The sequence below is a fragment of the Rhinoraja longicauda genome, chromosome 31, assembly GCF_053455715.1.
Source record: "Rhinoraja longicauda isolate Sanriku21f chromosome 31, sRhiLon1.1, whole genome shotgun sequence".
In the NCBI taxonomy this organism is placed as follows: domain Eukaryota; kingdom Metazoa; phylum Chordata; class Chondrichthyes; order Rajiformes; family Arhynchobatidae; genus Rhinoraja; species Rhinoraja longicauda.
This window is the reverse complement of record NC_135983.1, coordinates 29,158,663-29,178,267: the sequence shown is the minus strand read 5'-3', so window position 1 is coordinate 29,178,267 and position 19,605 is coordinate 29,158,663. Positions and strand designations below refer to the sequence as shown.

Here is a 19,605-nt window from a genome sequence, read left to right as displayed (position 1 = left end):
GATTTATTCCAGCACTTTGTGTCTTTTTGTGTATTAACCAGCATCTGCAGTTCTTTGTTTCTATATAATAGCATGCCCTTGGCATCCAACTTTCATCCCTTTGAAATCAGAATTTTGAATTAACCAACCTTCCCATCACCCCATTCATTCCACCATATTTCTTATGTCTTTCAATACAGCAGAACCTTATCTCACTGGGCCACTGGGCTTGTTAACTCCCTCCACACCTCCCCCGCTTCAGCTTCCCGCAAGCCATTCCCATCCCCCCACCCTAAACACCTCTAGGCTTTAATACCTCTAGAACTCAGAAGTAAACATGTTTTAAAATATAGTTTAACCACTTCTATTCACTTTTCCCTTGGGTTGGTCATGGCTTTACAATTTCCGGAAGAATGCAGTTCAACCCAGAAGATTGTCATCCAACACTTTCCAAATAGCTTTCAAGGTTCATAAGAGTCACACAGCAAGGAAACAGGCTCTTAGGCCCGTGCTGAGCAAGATGCCCCATCTACACTAGTTCCACGTGATAGAGTCATACAGCGTGGAAGCAGGCCCTTTGGTCTGTGGTTGTGTGACACAGCTAGAAAGGGGAGAGATGCAGATACAGATACATGCAGACAGAGATGAATGGAGAGACACGGGCAGAGAGCAATGGAGGTGAGGAGGGCAATACAACATGGGCATCACATCACGACTGTCTAACATGGATCAGTATAGCAATCCCGGTGAATTAGGACGTGTAGGAGCTGGGTCAAGCTACTGAGCTCTCCAGCCTCTTCCTCTCAGTATCACCTGGTCACACTGCACATGGAACTGAGATCCCCCTAACTATGTGGCCTCAAAAGAGTTTGGAGGTACTGAGTTCCAGACCAATCGTCTCATGTTTGAATACCAGACATTTCCTGTCACAAACAGCCAACACTGAAAGCTTCATGACAGCTGCCAGCAACTAGGTTTGGATCACCAGCTACCGGGTGACAGTGGTAGTATTGGGATTATCACTCTGAGCTCAACTTTGGTGGGAATCATCCAAAATTTCTATCATGGCAGAGTGGTGCAGCGGTAGCCCCGGGATTGATCCTGACTACAGGTGCTGTCTGTACGCAGTTTATACCTTCCACCTCTGGCTGCATGGGCTTTCTCCGGGTGCTCCAGTTTCCTCCCACACTCCAAAGACGTACGGGTTTGTGGGTTAAATCACTTATATAAAGTGTAAATTGTCCCTGGTGTGTAGGATAGTGCTAGTGTACGGGGAGGGGTCGCTGGCTGGCGAGGACTCAGTGGGCTGAATGGCCTATATACACGCTCAATCTCTGAAGCCTAAAGTTTGTTGTCCTATTCAAGAAGTGCCTGACAGTGAAATGGCCTGCCAACATTTACTCAAAGATCTTGTGTCAACATTTTACCATTGAGGTTAGATATGGTCATATTGTGGATATGTAACTCGGTTAGTAATCTCTTAAATAAGTTCACTTCAAATTATGGTGAGTTGGTCATTTCTAAAACATGAAACTAAAAATGTGGCAACATAAAAGTGGCCATGGAGTTACTGGAGCAATATAAAACCACACTGGTTCTTTGGGGAAGGAAATCCTTCCGAGCCTGGCCTGGCCTGTGCGGGTCGCTTGGCCTGGCCTGTGTGGGTCTCCTGGCCTGGTCTGTGTGGGTCTCCAGGCCTGTGCGGGTCTCCTGCCCCACCCATCACTTGTTTTAATTCAATCCCTGGAGTTCAATAAGGCTCAAAATGCTGGAGTAACTCAGCGGGTCAGGCAGCATCTCTGGAGAGAAGGAATGGGCGACGTTTCAGGTTTGAGAACCATCAGTCTGAGGAAGGGGTTTGACCCGAAACGTCACCCATTCCTTCTCTCCAGAGATGCTCCCTGACCCACTGAGTTACCCCAGCTTTTTGTGTCTATCTTCAATGTAAACCAGCATCTGCAGTTCCTTCAATAGTTCAATATAACAGTTCAATAAGGCACCCCATGATCTTCTCTTCAAGAGAACCATGGGCAATGAAGAAATCCTAGTCTGGCCAAAGCACCAACACCCAAGTATGACATTTATTTAAAATTACCACTCGCAAGGAAATCGTTTTTTTCTAAAGGCAAATAAGATCAGAAACAACTGAAGCAAGTCCCAGTTACCCAACCTTTCCCACACAGTCAACATCTTATCCAAACTCTGACCCAAGAATGAAATATCAGTATGTTGATGACTCAGTTTGGTGGGCAGATGAACCCAGATTTGGCATAGATGTTGATTCCCAGCCCATAACACTGGAGTGTTGTCCTAGAATAGGGATATTCCAGAGCCAAAATATTAGGTGAGAATCAAAGATCTCATTCGATCGTGCGATCCATAAACATGCTTCTAGATGATTGAGATACTTTCATCTGTTACAGCCAATGCTGCATGGACAGGATGGGTGAACTTTGTTCTGTAACACTGCAGTATGGCACAGGTGTTAGGGTCATAGAAGAGGATTTCACCTCCATCGTAGTCTACAAGCACACCAATCACTGTTGGGCGCCTCAACAGATCCAGACTCTTCACCTGTCCATCGTGGGCAACTGTGTATTCTTCATCGTACCGGGAGAAGACCCAGGAAGACGGGTTATATCCGAGCCGGCATTCATTGCCAGCACCTTTACGTGGAAGGCAGTCGCACGCCAGCCCCACTTTGTAGGCACAGCTTCTCCCCACATCCACCCTCCAGGTGTGGAGTCCACTTTGGAAAGACTCCAGTCCCAGAGCGTTGGGCCAGTGGTCAAAGCGTTCAGGGCCTTCCGGGTACAAGTGGACCTTCTTGCTTGCAAAGGTCAATCGCTTTTTATTTTCAGATAATACCAAGGATGGGTGTAATGTTTTTTCATCAACGTGAACATCTTCGGCACCTGAAACAGGGGATTCTGTTTTACTTCAATTACATTTACTTATTCGTTAACAATTGTACACACTGTATTCACCAAAGCCTTGAATATGTGTTTATGCATCGTTAGTGTGACTTCTCCACTCCTATATTCCATGCATCGAGCTAGCAAAGCAAAGTATCACGTTTGTCGTGTTGACCACCTCGTCTACCTGCGTTATTGACATGGAAAGGGGAGGAGGCAGTAGGTAGCCCGAGGGGTAAAACACACACTGACCAGCCGACCTTCCATGACACCATGACACTAACTTCAAGGTTCCTCTCTTCCTTTGTAATTCTTAGTCACTACTCGTCCATTATCATTGATACGATCAAATTGGCATTAAACTCCACCACTGTTCTCCAGGAAAATAAATCTGATGTCCCTATCTTGTTTGGGCTAATAGATGCCTGGAGACCACATCACAACGATGACGTCTCTGAACCAGGGATGAGTGGGTTAACATATGATGAGCGTTTGTCGGCACTGGGCCTGTACTCGCTGGAGTTTAGAAGGATGAGGAGGGACCCCATTGAAACTTACCGAATAGTGAAAGACCTGGAGAGAGTGGATGGGGTGAGAATGTTCCCACTAGGACCAGAGGTCACAGCCTCAAAAGAAAAGGATGTTCCTTTAGGAAGGAGATGAGGAGGAATTTCTTTAGTCAGAGGGTGGTGAATCTGTGGAATTCTTTGCCACAGAAGGCTATGGAGGCCGTCAATGGATTTTTTTTAGGCAGTGATAGATTCTTAATTAGTACAGGTGTCAGGGGTTATGGGGAGAAGGCAGGAGGATGAGGTTAGGAGAGATAGATTAGCCATGATTCAATGGCGGAGTAGATGTTGGGCCGAATGGCCTAATTCTGCTCCAATCACTTATGAACTCATGAACTAGTTCATGAGCCACTCAGCTGACATTGAGACAGCTGACTCCTATTCCACGGTACCAGTTTATTATGTGGATGGACCTTTACTGACCTGCCATGCAGATCATGGTCGCAGATGTCCACAGGCTACTGAGGAGATTACTGCGAGCACAGGCAAGGTTGAAGTTCAGCTTGTTCGAGTCCGTAGGTTCCAGGATCCCCTCTGCTTCCTCTGCTCTGGAACAAAGAAGAATCGCATTCAGAACAAGAGAAACAGAAAGAGGAACTTGCATAATCTAGTAGACAGACACAACATGCTGCAGTAACTCAGCGGGTCAGTCAGCATCTCTAGAGAAAAGGAATAGGTGACGTTTCGAGTTGAGACCCATCTGCAGACTTCAGCATTACCGAGCACCTAACATAACCTTAGGGGCATTCCAAAGAGCTCCATGCCCAGGGGGGAAGGTTTGGAGAGTAGGTGGTGGCAGCCAATGAGAGCACATGGTCTCAGAAATATGATATCAACCAGATTACCCCTTGAACTGAGCAAAAAACAAAGTGCTGGAGGAACTCAGCAGGTCAGTCAGCATCTGTGGAGGGAAATGGACAAATGACTTTTCAGCGAGTATTATTTTGCCAGCTTTTCCAGGTCTTGCAGTTTATTCCCATCCTGAGTGCATGATATTCTTTCAATCTCTGGAATATCCACAAACATGGACATTTTTCCATAGATACCAAATTATTAATGGTTATTAACAAACCCAAGGAGTCCCATACTGTTCCCTAGAGAACACCACTGTAACCATTCTTGAATATGAGGTTTCGTTTTTTAGTTTTGGATATACAGCATGGAAACAGGCCCTTCGGCCCACCGAATCCATGCCGACCAGCGATCCCTGTACATTATCACTATACTACACACATTAGGAGCAATTTACAATTTTACCGAAGCCAATTAACCTACAAACCTGCACGTCTTTGGAATGTGGGAGGAAATTAGAGATCCCAGAGAAATCCCATGCAGGTCACAGGGAGAACATACAAACTCCGTACAGACAGCACCCGTAGTCAGGGTCGAACCCGAGTCCCTCAGTCTGTAAGTCAGCAACTCTATTGCTGTGCCACCCTGTCGCCACTTGAGAAACAACATTCCCTTTGCTCTCTGCTCAAACGCCTTCCAGAAGTCCCTGTAGCCAACACCCACTGCAATCTCTTCATCAACTTCTCTGTGACTTGAGCAAACTTTCATCCAGTTTAATCAAACATAATTTGCCTTTAACAAATTCCTATTAGCTCTCCTTTATCAAGCCGATGAAGGGATTGCAGTGTGTGTTACCTGCATGGACCTCTGGAAGGGTTTTGATAAATCCCACACAAAAGATTGGGCAGCAAAGGTAAGGGTTTCACCACCTGGATAGGAAATGGGATTCAAGGCAAGAGCAAAGGGAATATTGTCTCTCAGATTCAAGAGTTCTTACAATGGTGAGTTACTTAAACTTCATTAACAGGCTGTGGGTGATGTTGAACAGGAAGAATATTATGACCTTGAGAAGTTGTCATCCACCTGGTGAAGGCTGCAGTCTCTCCACAGATACCGCTGGACTAGCTGAGTTCTTCCACTGTTTCTGTTTTGGTTTCACAATGCATCTGTGCCACTTAGTGGACAGGACCGATGTGGGAGATTGGTCACGTTGTCAGGAGGTGACAGTGTTAGCCGGTACTCATGTGTTCAGACAAGGCGCAGCGCTAATCGCAAGTGAAGACCAAGCGCGGAATAATTCAAGACATCAGAAAGGTTAGGCACTATCAAGAGCCCAGAAACAGTGCAGCACTAGTCAAGAATTCAGATAGTGTTAGTGTGGTTAGCACAGTAGTAGAGTTGCTACCTCACAGTGCCAGAGACCCGGGTTCAATCCTGACTATGGGGCTGTCTGTACGGTGTTTGTACGTTCTCCCTGTGACCACGTGGGTTTTCTCCGGGTGCTCTGGTTTCCCCCCACACTCCAAAGACATGCAGATTTGTAGGTTAATTGGCTTCGCTAAAATTGTAAAATTACCCCTAGTGTGTGTGTGGAATAGTGCTGGTGGAATGGGTGAATGCTGGTCGGCACGGACTTGGTGGGCTGAAGGGCCTGTTTCTGTGCTGTGTTGCTAACGTCTAAATTAAAGTCTGAAGATGAGCAAAGACAATTCTGACATTGAACGGCACTACTTGGGAGCTTGGGCATGGCACTGGGATACCACTAGTCAGAACAAGCACAACTAAAGCTTGTGAGTCTCTGTGACATTCATAACTTGCAGGGGCATTGCTCGGGGGGTGAGTTGAGTTGGGTGTCATTGGCTGGACGTACTTTTCAAGTATTTCCTTCTGTCGTTCCTGCAGGAAAAGAAAGTGAGTTCAGTTCATTTGAAAGAGGGACAAATGATAAATTGGCAGACCACCCATGGAAAGCCTTGACCCACCATGAGTGCAGCGTCATCCATCTTGGTCAGCATGTCCACCAGGTACTTTTTGATGTCCGTCAGTTTTTGGTGGGCCTCCGCCCAGTAGGTTTGTTGTGTGAGGACACTCTGCTGGACCCGCTCCTCCTCATCATGGACAACGTCCAGCAGTCGCTGCTCCTCGTTCTCACACACCTCGCGGATGAAGTTCAAGCGATGGATGATCAGCTCCCTGGACCCGCTCGCGTGTGCCTGCCAGCGGGAAGGGGAGCGAAGCTGTTAGTGAGGACGAGCTGCTGTCTTCCTCATCGTAATCGCCAAGTCCATAGAAAGACGGCATGATTGAACAGTGAATGGCCTGGATGTGGGGAGGATGGTCCCACTAGTGGGAGAGTCTAGGACCAGAGGGCACAGCCTCACAATAAATGGGCGTTCCTTTATGAAGATGAGGAGGAATTTCTTCAGTCAGAGGGTGGTGAATCTGTGGAATTCATTGCCACAGAAGACTGGAGGCCAAGTCAATGGATATATTTAAGGCAGAGATAGATAGCTTCTTGATTAGTGCGGGTGTCAGGGGTTATGGGGAGAAGGCAGGAGAATGGGATTGAGGGGGAGAGATAGATCAGCCATGATTGAATGGCGGAGTAGACTTGATGGGCTGAATGGCCTAATTCTGCTCCTATCACTTATGAACCTATTGCAGCAACTTCCATTTGTTCATCAAAGTCTTTCGCTTATGCCCCACTGCAGCACTTACAAGCAAACTATCCACCAGGTCCCGATCCTCATGCTCTTCAACCAATACCACCCATCAGAGATGATCTGTGAAAACCCCGTCAAAAGGTGCAGAATATTTGTGTTTTGGATCCTGCAAATAACATTCTCGGCACATTTTGCCCACTTCAAGGATTTTGCCCCCTTCAAGAACTAAGGTTTTGTTGACCAAATGCACTTACCTTAACGTGGTGGTCTTTATTGTTCAGAGTATCTCCCATGAACCTGGTGACTGAGGCTATCCTCACCTGCAGCTTCTCACAAACATCAACCAGTTTATTCTGTGGGGAATAGGGGGGAGGGGAAAGGTTGATGCAAAAAAAAGAGAATAAACTGATTATTCACCTAGTTATAGAGTCATACAGTGTGGAAACAGGCCCTGTGGCCCAACTTGCCCATGCTGGCCAACATACCCCATCTCCACTAGTCCCACCTGCCAGCATTTGGCCCATATCCCTCCAAACCTGTCCTATCCATGTACCTGTCTACATTTTTCTTAAACGTTGGGATAGTCCCAGCTTCAACTACCTCCCCTGGTAGCTCATTCCATACATCCACCACCCTTTGTGTGGAAAAGTTACCCCTCAGATTCCTATTAAATGGTTTCCTCTTCACCTTAAACCTATGTCCTCTGGTCCTCGATTCCCCAACTGTGGGCAAGAGACCCTGTGCATCTATCATTTATACAGAAACTAGACCAAGTGGACCCATTGGGTCCATTCCTCATAGAGGGGGGACAGGGAAGGGGAGAGGGTGTCACTGTGAGCCCTGGATCCAAAGCCTCTCCTGTATTGGTGTAGCACCCTCAACCCCCCCCACTCAATCCCCCTTATCCCCCTCCTCCCCCCACTGACCCACTCCATCCCCCCTACCCACCCCACTTGCCCCTTCCCTGCCCCCACCCCCACTTGCCCCCAGCCCCACTCCCCCCAGCCCTGCCTCCACCCCCATTTCCCAAAGATCTGTTAATTAGTGGGATATGAGAGACATCATTTTGTTTAGCAGCATCTGTAAGGTGATATTCTCCTCATTAACATTTATATTAAGTAAAATAAAGATGGTATCGCAGTTAGATAATTGTATATGACATCCAAATAACCTGATTCACATGTCCAAATGTGGAACTTAAGTCTTGCTCATTAAATAACCTGGAATTAACATCACTGAGACATGAGCATCTGTCAGTGGGAATACAAATGTTTATACAGCAAAAGATATTCTCTGTCAAGATCATAATTCCAGCACTACACAAGAGTTTCACATTCTCTGGGTAAAGACGTTTTCCCTGAAATCTCTAGTGGGCAAATTGGTGATGATGGTCGAAGGTAGACACAAAATGTTGGAGTAACTCAATGGGACAGGCAGCATCTCTGGAGAGAAGGAATGGGTGACTTTTCGGGTCGTGACCTTTCTCTAAAACATCACCCATTCCTTCTCTCGAGAGATGCCGCCTGTCCCGCTGAGTTAGTGCGGCATTTTAAGACTGTCGTCGGTGTAAACCAGCATCTGCAGTTCCTTCCCTATGACCCTTGGTTTTCACTGCAGCAGGCAGTGAAGAAAGCGAATGGTATGTTGGCATTCATAGCAAGAGGATTTGAGTTTAGGAGCAGGAAGGTTCTGCTGCAGTTGTACAGGGCCTTGGTGAGACCGCACCTGGTGTATTGTGTGCAGTTTTGGTCTCCTAACCTGAGGAAAGACGTTCTTGCCTTAGAGGGAGTACAGAGAAGGTTCACCAGATTGATCCCTGGGATGGCGGGACTTACATATGAGGAAAGACTAGATAGACTGGGCTTGCACTCGCTGGAATTTAGAAGACTGAGGGGGGATCTTATAGAAACATATAAAATTCTTAAGGGGTTGGAGAGGCTAGATGCGGGAAGATTGTTCCCGATGTTGGGAGAGTCCAGAACCAGGGGTCACAGCTTAAGGATAAGGGGGAAGTCTTTTAGGACCGAGATGAGAAAACATTTCTTCACACACAGAGTGGTGAGTCTGTGGAATTCTCTGCCACAGAAGGTAGTTGAGGCCAGTTCATTGGCTATATTTAAGAGGGAGTTAGATGTGGCCCTTTTTGCTAAAGGGATCAGGGGGTATGGAGAGAAGGCAGGTACAGGCTACTGAGCTGGATGATCAGCCATGATCATATTGAATGGCGGTGCGTACAGGCTCGAAGGGCCGAATGGCCTACTCCTGCACCTATTTTCTATGTTTCTATGTTTCTATTTCTCCAGGAAGTAAAGATTAGATCATCAGAATTAGGACCCCATCACACCCAATGTTCTAACCGTCTGCCTGTCAACTCCCCTCCCCTGCACCTCGCCTGTCAACTCCCCTCCCCTGTACCTCGCCTGTCAACTCCCCTCCCCTGTACCTCGCCTGTCAACTCCCCTCCCCTGTACCTCGCCTGCCACACTGTCCTGTCTCTTCCCCTTTCCAGCTTTCCAGCCCCAACCCAAAACGTCACCTATCCATGTTCTCCAGAGATGCTGCCTGACCTGCTGAGTTACTCCAGCACTCTGTGTCATATCTAGTGCCTTGTATGTTCATGTGTGGATGCTAATGGGCACTGAAGGAAAATCAGAATGGTATCGAGCCTTGGTGAACTAAACTCCCAGAACTAAGTTAAATGTAAGCCATACAAAGAGAGAGAAGATGATTAAGTGTTTAAGATATAACCAAATTCCTCCTTGATGTTTATTTATATTCCATATCAAGGAGATATTCTGTACATAAATATGTTTACGGTTCAAGGAGGCAGATCTTGATTTTGTCCAACAGTTTAAGATGGGAGATTGTTAATTGATACGATGTTTTACATCTCTGTTCATTTTTATTTCCACTGAAGTCAGTGAAGAAATACAAATGGGCAACACATCCTTGGTCAGCTGCTAAAACCACGAGACCATCATGCTTTGTGCCAGTGTAAACAGAACACGAACTACATTTCTAAGTGGTCCATTGGTTGAGAAACATATAACAAATAACTACATAAATCCTGGTCTCTCTTTGCCTTTAGAGATACAGTGCAGAAACAGGCCCTTCGGCCCACCAAGTCCATGCCAACCTCATACAACTGGTACTATCCTACACATTAGGACCAATTTACAATTTTACCAAAGCCAATTAACCTACAAACCTAAACGTCTTTGGAGTGTGGGAGGAACCGGAGCACCCGGAGCAAACCCCCGTGGTCACAGGGAGAACATACAAGCTCCGTACAGACAGCACCCGTAGTCAGGATCAAACCCAGGTGCCACTTTTCTAAGTAGTTTTCGAAGCCAGCAGGAAATAACTAATCAATTCCAGAAAAGAAAAAGCACGTTTTTTTTTTAGAAAGCCTGATAATGATCAGGAAATCCGAAGATAGACACAAAGTGTTGGAGTAACTCAGCGAGACAGGCAGCATCTCTGGAGAAATATTGGGTGATGTTTCGGGTCGAGATCCTTCTTCAGACTGAGAGTCAGAGGAGAAGAAGACACAGAGATAACTTCAGCATTTTGTGTCTATCTTCAGTGTAAACCAGCATCTGCAGTACCTTCCTATACAGTGATCACGAACACAATGGGTGCTGGAAATGCAAATAAAACTCTGTCCTTCAGGTTAACTATGGATGGGAGAGGGACCGGAAAGAGAATTCTGTACTCTAAATAAGGACACAAAGTTGCAGAGTAACTCAGCGGGTCAGGCAGCATCTGCGGAGAACATGGATAGGTGATGTTTCACAGTGCTGGAGTAACTCAGCGGGTCAGGCAGCATCTCTGGAGAACATGGATAGGTGACGTTTCACAGAGTGCTGGAGTAATTCAGCGGGTCAGGCAGCATCTCTGGAGAACATGGATAGGTGACGTTTCACAGAGTGCTGGAGTAACTCAGCGGGTCAGGCAGCATCTGTGGAGAACATGGATAGGTGACGTTTCTTTCCTCGGCCCATTGTCTGATGAATCTGTTCTGCATTCTCCTGCTGTCCTGCTCCACCAACACACAGGAATATGGATACCAATAAGTCAACATGATAATGATTCAAATGGCGGCAATGTTTGAAGCCTCCTGCACTTCCACAATGTGACCTGTGTTATCTGAATATCCTGCACCGTTTACAACCTCAGGTTCCAAAGTCAGACTTGACTGTTCACTCTCTCCAATCCAATCATGGAACTGTGGCAACTAGTCTGAAACTAAAGCTCCTTAGTACACACGGCAGCGTGACACACTCGTGCCTTGTCCATACCTCATTGTATTTGAATTATACGTTTTAGAGTATAATTGTGCAATTTATAGATTTCCTCTCAATTACAGGTCAGCTGTTCACCGGATACAGCCTCACACACACACACACAGTTGTGCCACGGCCTAGTTTAGCTTTAGAGATACAGCGTGGAAACAGGCCCTTCGGCCCACCGAGTCCGCGCCGACCAGCAATCCCCGCACATTAACACTATCCTACCTATCCTAGGAACAATTAACATTTTTACCAAGCCAATTAGCTTACAAACCTGTACGTCTTAGGAGTGTGGGAGGAAACCGGAGCACCCGGGGAAAACCCACGCAAGTCATGGGGAGAGCGTACAAACTCTGTGCTGACAGCACCCGTAGTCAGGATCGAACCCGGGTCTCTGGCGCTGTGAGGCAGCAACTCTACCGCTGTGCCACCCTTCTGCAAACCTATCCGGCCATTGCAAGACTTTCTCAATGTTTGTCTCAGCGGCTCATTGTGTGGTCTGATCATCCACAGAGACACAGGTGGGAGGTTCAATAGCTTCCATCATTGCCTGCACTGTAACTTGCTGCAAGGATGTGTGATAATAGGGCAACGAGCATTGAGCATATCTCCTGAATTATGAATGTTCAGGAAAGAACTCCAGATGCTGGTTCAAATCGAAGGTAGACATAAAATGCTGGAGTAACTCAGCGGGACAGGCAGCATCTCTGGAGAGAAGGAATGGGTGACGTTTTGGGTCTAGACCCTTCTTCAGACTGATGTCAGGGGAGGGGGCGAAACAGAGATAGAATGTCGTCAGAGACAGTAAGACTGGTGGGAGAATGGGAATGGGGGGGGGGGGAATAGAGAGGGAAAACAAGGGCTATCTGAGGTTAGAGAAGTCAATGTTCATACTGCTGGGGTGTAAACTACCCAAGCCAAATATAAGGTGCTGGTTCCTCCAATTTGTGCAGGGCCTCAATCTGACAATGGAGGAAGCCCAGGACAGAAAGGTCAGTGTGGGAACAGGAGGGAGAGTTGAAGATAAAGAGTTAATTATGAAGATTGAAGGACTGAAATAGAAATAATGACAAGAGCAGCAGAGTGAATTAGAGTCAAATTAAGTACAGGCTGAGAAATGAAGCAAGGAGGAAAGGAACAGATAGAGAAAAACAATCCTCATGTTTAAAACTCCGCTGGAGCAGTTCACGACCAGTTGGAATGGAAGCTCTGCGGTTTAATATGTGTGTTTATTCAGTTGGAGAGGGTGGTCAGCATTGCAGGAGCAGAAATCGTGGAATTAAAAAGTCACACACACCAGTGGATACCTGCCACAACTTCTTGGAATGAATACACAAAAATGTAGAAACAACTTCACTCATGTGGAGAGTGTTCTCACGAGTGTAATTGTAGAACAGAGCAACATGTCCTGTAGCTTCTGCCGATTGATTCTCCTTGCCTCCCTCCAACACATATTCTGCACTCTGCTCTCTTTCCCTTCATTCTACCTTTTGTACTTGTGTTTGGCGTGATGTAGTTCACTTTAGTTTATTGTCACGTGTACCGAGGTACAGTGAAAAGCTTTTGTTGCATGCTAACCAGTCAGCGGAATTGCAATACATGGTTACAATCCAGCCATTCACAGTGTATAGATACATGATAAGGGAATGACGTTTAGTGCAAAGTAAAGCCAGCAATGTTGTTGGGGGAGTCCAGAACCAGGGGCCACAGTTTAAGAATAAGGGGTAGGCCATTTAGAACGGAGATGAGGAAAAACTTTTTCACTCAGAGAGTTGTAAATCTGTGGAATTCTCTGCCTCAGAAGGCAGTGGAGGCCAATTCTCTGGATGCATTCAAGAGAGACTTGGATGGAGTTCTTAAAGATAGCGGAGTCAAGGGATATGGTGAGAGGGCAGGAATGGGGTACTGATTGTGGATGATCAGCCATGATCACAGTGAATGGCGGTGCTGGCTTGAAGGGCCGAATGGCCTCCTCCTGCACCTATTGTCTATTGTCTATTGAAACATCCTCTCCACATCCAAGTCCTTTGGCCTTTGGTCAGACCAAGGCTGTCAAGTCTGGAGCCAAGTGGAGGCCCAAGTGGAGTAAATGTCTCCTGATAGCATCGTCAGTGACACGTACCGTTACTTTGCGGACACGGTGACGCAGCGGTAGAGTTGCTGCCTTACAGCGCTTGCAGCGCCAGAGACCCGGGTTCAATCTTGACAACGGGTGCTGCCGGCATAGAGTTTGCATGTTCTCCCCGTGACCTGTGTGGGTTTTCTCTGGTTTCCTCCCACACTCCAAAGACGTACAGGTTTGTAGGTTAATTGACTTCAGTAAAATTGTAAATTGTCTTCAGTGTGTAGGGTAGTGTTGTGTGCGGGGATGGCTGGGCAGTGTGGAGTCGGTGGGCCCATGAGCCTGTTACTGTGCTGTATCTCCAGTGTGTAGGGTAGTGTTAGTGTTGTGTGCGGGGATCACTGGGCAGCGTGGACTCCATGGGCCCATGAGCCTGTTACTGTGCTGTATCTCCAGTGTGTAGGGTAGTGTTGTGTGCGGGGATCACTGGGCAGTGTGGAGTCGGTGGGCCCATGAGCCTGTTACTGTGCTGTATCTCCAGTGTGTAGGGTAGTGTTAGTGTTGTGTGCGGGGATCACTGGGCAGTGTGGAGTCGGTGGGCCCATGAGCCTGTTACTGTGCTGTATCTCCAGTGTGTAGGGTAGTGTTGTGTGCGGGGATCACTGGGCAGTGTGGAGTCAGTGGGCCCATGAGCCTGTTACTGTGCTGTATCTCCAGTGTGTAGGGTAGTGTTAGTGTTGTGTGCGGGGATGGCTGGGCAGTGTGGAGTCGGTGGGCCCATGAGCCTGTTACTGTGCTGTATCTCCAGTGTGTAGGGTAGTGTTGTGTGCGGGGATGGCTGGGCAGTGTGGAGTCGGTGGGCCCATGAGCCTGTTACTGTGCTGTATCTCCAGTGTGTAGGGTAGTGTTGTGTGCGGGGATGGCTCAGCAGCGTGGAGTCGGTGGGCCCATGAGCCTATTTCTGCGCTGTATCTCTAACCTAAACCAAACTTTGCTGCCTGCATGTCTTTGTAATTGCCTTTACTTGTTTAAGACATTAGTTTTGGACTAAGCTTCTCCGAATCTGAACGTGAAGTTCTATTATTGTATGATCACCTCTCCCCAAAAGGATCTTTTACCATGAGATCATTAATTAATGCAACCTCTGGGTGGCAGCGGTAGAGTTGCTGCCTCACAGCGCAGAGACCCGGCTTTGATCCTGACTATGGGTGCTGTCTGTACAGAGTTTGTACGTTCTCCCTGAGACCTTGGGGGTTTTCTCCCGGTGCTCCGGTTTCCTCCCACACTGCAAACACATGCAGGTTTGTACATTAAGCGGCTTCTGTAAATTGTCCCTGATGGGTAGGATGGAACTTGTGCGTGGGCGATCAATGGGTGGCGTGGACTTGGTAGGCCGAAGGGCCTGATTCCACATTGTTTCTCTAAACTTACTAATTCTACATGTCCAGATCTAAAAATGTTCACAGCCTGGTTTGGGAACAGCTCCATCTATGACCACAAGAAATTTTAGAGAATTGTGGACGCAGCCCAGACCATCACACAAACCAACCTCCCTTCCATTGACTCCATCTCCACCTCACGCTGCCTCGGCAAGGCCAGCAGCTTCATCCAGGACCAGTCTCACCCCGGCCACTCCCTCTTCTCCCCTCTCCCATCAGGCAAAAGGTACAGAAGTGTGAAAACGCACACCTCCAGATTCAGGGACAGTTTCTTCCCAGCTGTTATCAGGCAACTGAACCATCCTACCACAACCAGAGAGCAGTCCTGAACTATTATCTACCTCATTGGTGACCCTCGGACTATCTTTGATCGGACTTTGCTGGATTTACCTTGCACTAAGTATTATTCCCTTATCTGTACACTGTGGACAGTTCGATTATAATCATATATTGTCTTTCCGCTGACTGGTTAGCACGCAACAAAAGCTTTTGACTTCATCTCGGTGCACGTGACAATAAACTAAATTAATGGAAACAAAAATAGGGGATGTTTTAGATTGAGACCTTTCTTCTGAAGACCCTATGAGTCTGAAGAAAGGTCTCGACCCGAAAGGTCACCTATCAATGTGTCCTTTTGTGTATTAACCAGCATCTGCAGTTCTTAACTTCTACTGTGTAAAGGTGCTGAGGCCTCCCCTTTGCATCGAGGACCTTGGGCGGAGAACACCGCACAGAGCAACCGGGTTTCAAGCTGGTTCACGGTTTCCCAGACCACCTGCTACTTCTGCAGCCTAGAGGAGCCCACCTTTCAAAAAAGATAGACCAAAAGAATGGAATGAAATAGTAGAAACAAGGCACTACAGATGCTGGTTAATACGCAAAAGGACAAGTGCTGGAGTAACTCAGCGGGTCAGGCAGCATCTGTGGAGAACATGGATAGGTGATGTTTCACAGTGCTGGAGTAACTCAGCGGGTCAGGCAGCATCTCTGGAGAACATGGATAGGCGACGTTTCAGGTCTAGACCCTTCTTCAGACTGGATCTGAAACGTCACCAATCCATGTTCTCCAGAGGTGTTGCCTGACCAGCTGAGTTACTCAGTACACTGTGGACGGCTCGATTGTAATCATGTATTGTCTTTCCGCTGACTGGTTAACCCGGAACAAAAGCTTTTCACTGTACCTCGATGCACGTGACAATAAACAAAACTAAACTACTCCAGTACTTTGTGTCTTTTCATGAGATGAAATAGATTGGGAGAAGACTAATACAGATACTGTCAGAGGACCATTAGTCAAATGAGCAGTTAGTGAGCTGCACATCACAGTCTAGCCCAGAAACGTCATGTCTGACAGCTCTGCTCCAGTGCCACAGGTGCATCATCAATCAGCTCAGGGCTTGGAACCAACTCACACCCCGGTCCCAGCACCAGGGAGAGAATCACAGAGTGATACACTGTGGAAACAGGCCCTTCAGCCCAACTTGCCCACACCAGCCAACATGTCCCAGCTACACTAGTCCCACCTGCCTGCGTTTGGTCCATATCCCTCCAAACATGTCCTATCCATCTACCTGTCTAACTGTTCCTTAAACGTTGCAATAGTCCCAACCTCAACTATCTCCTCTGGCAGCTCGTTCCATACACCCACCACCCTCTGTGTGGAAATGTTACCCTTCAGATTACTTTTAAATCTTTCCCCCTTCACCTTAAACCTATGTCCTCTGGTTCTCGATTCCCCTACTCTGGGCAAGAGACTCTGGACGTCTATTCCGATCTATTCCTCTCGTGATTTTGTACACCTCTATAAGATCACCCCTCATCCTCTTGTGCTCCATGGAATAGAGTCCCCAGCCTGCTCAACCTCTCCCTATAGCTCAGGGCCTCGAGTTCTGAAAAAATCCTCATAAATCTCTGTTGTGAGGCTGGAAGGGGGGGGGGGGGGGGAGAGCTGATGAATGGCAGTGTTTACCAGCGTGACCTGATTTAGGTTCTACAAGGACCAAAAGCACTGATCATTCCCAAAGCAACTCCTGTTGATCCAGGAGTCACGTTTCACAGCTGAGATTGAACACAGGGTGTACATTTTTAACCTGACTCCTGAGAACAGGTTTATGCAGTCGCAGTTTCCAAAAATAGGCTGAGACGTGCGTGCCCTCCCTCTGCCTTCAGTCCTCTGCCTGAGAGCCTGCACACTCTTCTCTTAATGCCCCACTTCCCCAGGCGTTCTCTGTGATATATTCCCCTGTATCCCACGCCCCATTCCCCTTGTATCAGCCCTGCACATTGCTCCCTGTACCTGCTTCACTGGAACCTCACCTCCCTGTATCCTGTATCCCAGTCCCCCTGTACCCCAGTCCCCCTTGCACCTGGCCCCCCCCATGCACCTGGCCCCCCATGCACCTGGCCCCCCATGCACCTGGCCCCGACACTTCAACCCTACTCCCACTGCACCCCATTCAGCCCTGACCCGCTGCCTCTACCTGGTACCCGTCACCTGTACCCTAGGGAATAGTGAGGTGGGGAGGGATGTTGTGTGTGACTGTGTCTCTGTACCTGCTACCTGTACCACACTGTCTCTGTACCCAACACTCTCTGCACCTGTTACCTGTTACCTGTCACCTGACACCTGCCCCCTCCCCTCACACCCTCTCTCCTCTCCTCCCCCTTCTCTCCCCCCTCCCCCTCCCCCTCCCCCTCCCCCTCCCCCTCCCCCTCCCCCTCCCCCTCCCCCTCCCCCTCCCCCTCCCCCTCCCCTCACACCCCCTCTCCCTCCCTCCCCCCCTCCCCTCACTCACCCTCATGCACTCCGCCGCCGCCTGCCCGGTGCCGGTGCCGAGGTGTTGGCTGCCGGGGGCGGGGACACAGCGGGGACACGGCGCCCTCCCCCCGGTGAAGCTGACCCCGTCGGCCGGGGCTCCGTGGACGGGACAGGCGCCGCTCCCAGCGGCATCTCCACCCCCAGCCTCGGCTCCAGCGGCCGGGCCGGCGGGGACAGCGGGTCCGGGCTCGGACATGGGGGCAGAGAGAGGGAGAGAGGGAGAGGGAGAGAGGGGGGGAGAGGGGGAGAGAGAGGGAGAGGGAGAGAGGGAGAGAGGGAGAGGGAGACAGAGAGAGACAGGGAGAGACAGGGAGAGAGGGAGAGAGGGAGAGGGAGAGGGAGAAGGGGAGGAAGAGAGGGAGGGAGGAGCGGCCGGTAACAGGTGAACGCGGAAACTGTGGAGGTCAGTGGGTGGGGAGATGGGTGAGTGGGAGGGAGGGAGGTTGAAAGGCAGGTGGGGAGGAAGAGAAGAGGGTGGGGGAGAGAGTGAGGGGGAGAGGGAGTGAGGTGGGTGGGTGAGGGAGGGAGGGAGGGGAGATGGGGAGGGAGGAGATGGGGAGGGAGGGGGGAGATGGGGAGGGAGGGTGGAGGGAGATGGGGAGGGAGGGGGGAGATGGGGAGGGAGGGTGGAGGGAGATGGGGAGGGAGGGGGGAGATGGGGAGGGAGGGAGGGGGGAGATGGGGAGGGAGGGAGGGGGGAGATGGGGAGGGAGGGGGGAGATGGGGAGGGAGGGGGGAGATGGGGAGGGAGGGTGGAGGGAGATGGGGAGGGAGGGGGGAGATGGGGAGGGAGGGTGGAGGGAGATGGGGAGGGAGGGGGGAGATGGGGAGGGAGGGAGGGGGGAGATGGGGAGGGAGGGTGGAGGGAGGGAGGGAGGGAGGGGGGAGATGGGGAGGGAGGGTGGAGGGAGATGGGGAGGGAGGGGGGAGATGGGGAGGGAGGGTGGAGGGAGATGGGGAGGGAGGGGGGAGATGGGGAGGGAGGGAGGGGGGAGATGGGGAGGGAGGGTGGAGGGAGGGAGGGGGGAGATGGGGAGGGAGGGGGAGGGGAGGACATGGCGAGACTGTGATATGGAGATACCGAGGCGCTGCCTGTTCGCCTCTGGACATTTGAACACTTCACGCACCTCCCGCCCTGAGCTGATGGGTGGGGAAAGTATTGAGATCCAGCGAGCTCCTTGCTCTCAAACCCTCAGCTTGTCCTGTGCGAATAAAGCGATTTAATGGAAGAATCCTTGTGTTAATAACCCTCCAAGACGCCCAAACTCGCTTCACAGAGATGTTTGGGAAGGAACTGCAGGCGTTGGTTTAAACCGAAGATAGACACAGAGTGCTGGAGTAACTCAGCGGGTCAGGCAGCATCTGTGGAGAGAAGGAATTGGTGACATTTCGGGTCGAGACCCTTGTTCAGAATGAGTGAATTCAGACCTTTCTGAAACGCCACCCATCCCATTCCTTCCCTCCACAGATGCTGCCCGACCCACTGAGTTACTCCAGCACTTTGTGTCGATCTTCGCTTCTCAGACAACTCCGCGGCTCCGGGTTCCCCAACAGTCCACCAGGTTTGCAAATACCAATGAACATCCGAAACATCTCAGAGTCACAGAGTGATACAGCGTGGAAACAGGCCCTTCGGCCCAACTTGCCCACACTGGCCAACATGCCCCAGCTACACTAGTCCCAGCTGCCTGCGTTTGGTCCATATCCCTCCAAACCTGTCCTATCCATGTACCTGTCTAAATGATTCCCAAACGCAGCGATAGTCCCAGCCTCAACTACCTCCTCTGGCAGCTCGCTCCATACACCCGCCACCCTCTGTGTGAAAAAGATTCCTATTAAACCCGTTTTCCCTTCAACTTAAACCTACCATCTCTTCAAAACGAAATCGGTTATTTCACCTCCTCTTCACGGCCACATCTCCAGTCATCTGCGATCTTACATCTTTGCAACCAGACGGTTGTTGTTCTTGGGGCAAGACCTAAGAGAGATGACATGGCTGAGACAGGGTCAGGGAGTGCTGGACATCGACATTGAACAGCTGTGGGAGGCAGAGTGGAAAACTCACAAAGGGCAGCT

The 19,605-nt window shown here is 49.3% G+C and overlaps 1 protein-coding gene across 1 annotated transcript; it reads right to left on the bottom strand.

The window, feature by feature from the left end:
* Positions 1-284: 284 nt before the first annotated feature.
* bspry (B-box and SPRY domain containing) lies at positions 285-17,730 on the bottom strand. The gene is made up of 6 exons (XM_078425934.1): positions 17,507-17,730; positions 7,173-7,271; positions 6,238-6,468; positions 6,126-6,151; positions 3,887-4,011; positions 285-2,894 (listed from the first exon to the last, which is right to left on the bottom strand). Exons 1-6 carry the CDS (start codon positions 17,723-17,725, stop codon positions 2,371-2,373), a joined length of 1,224 nt encoding a protein of 407 aa, XP_078282060.1. The 5' UTR covers positions 17,726-17,730; the 3' UTR covers positions 285-2,370.
* Positions 17,731-19,605: the final 1,875 nt, after the last annotated feature.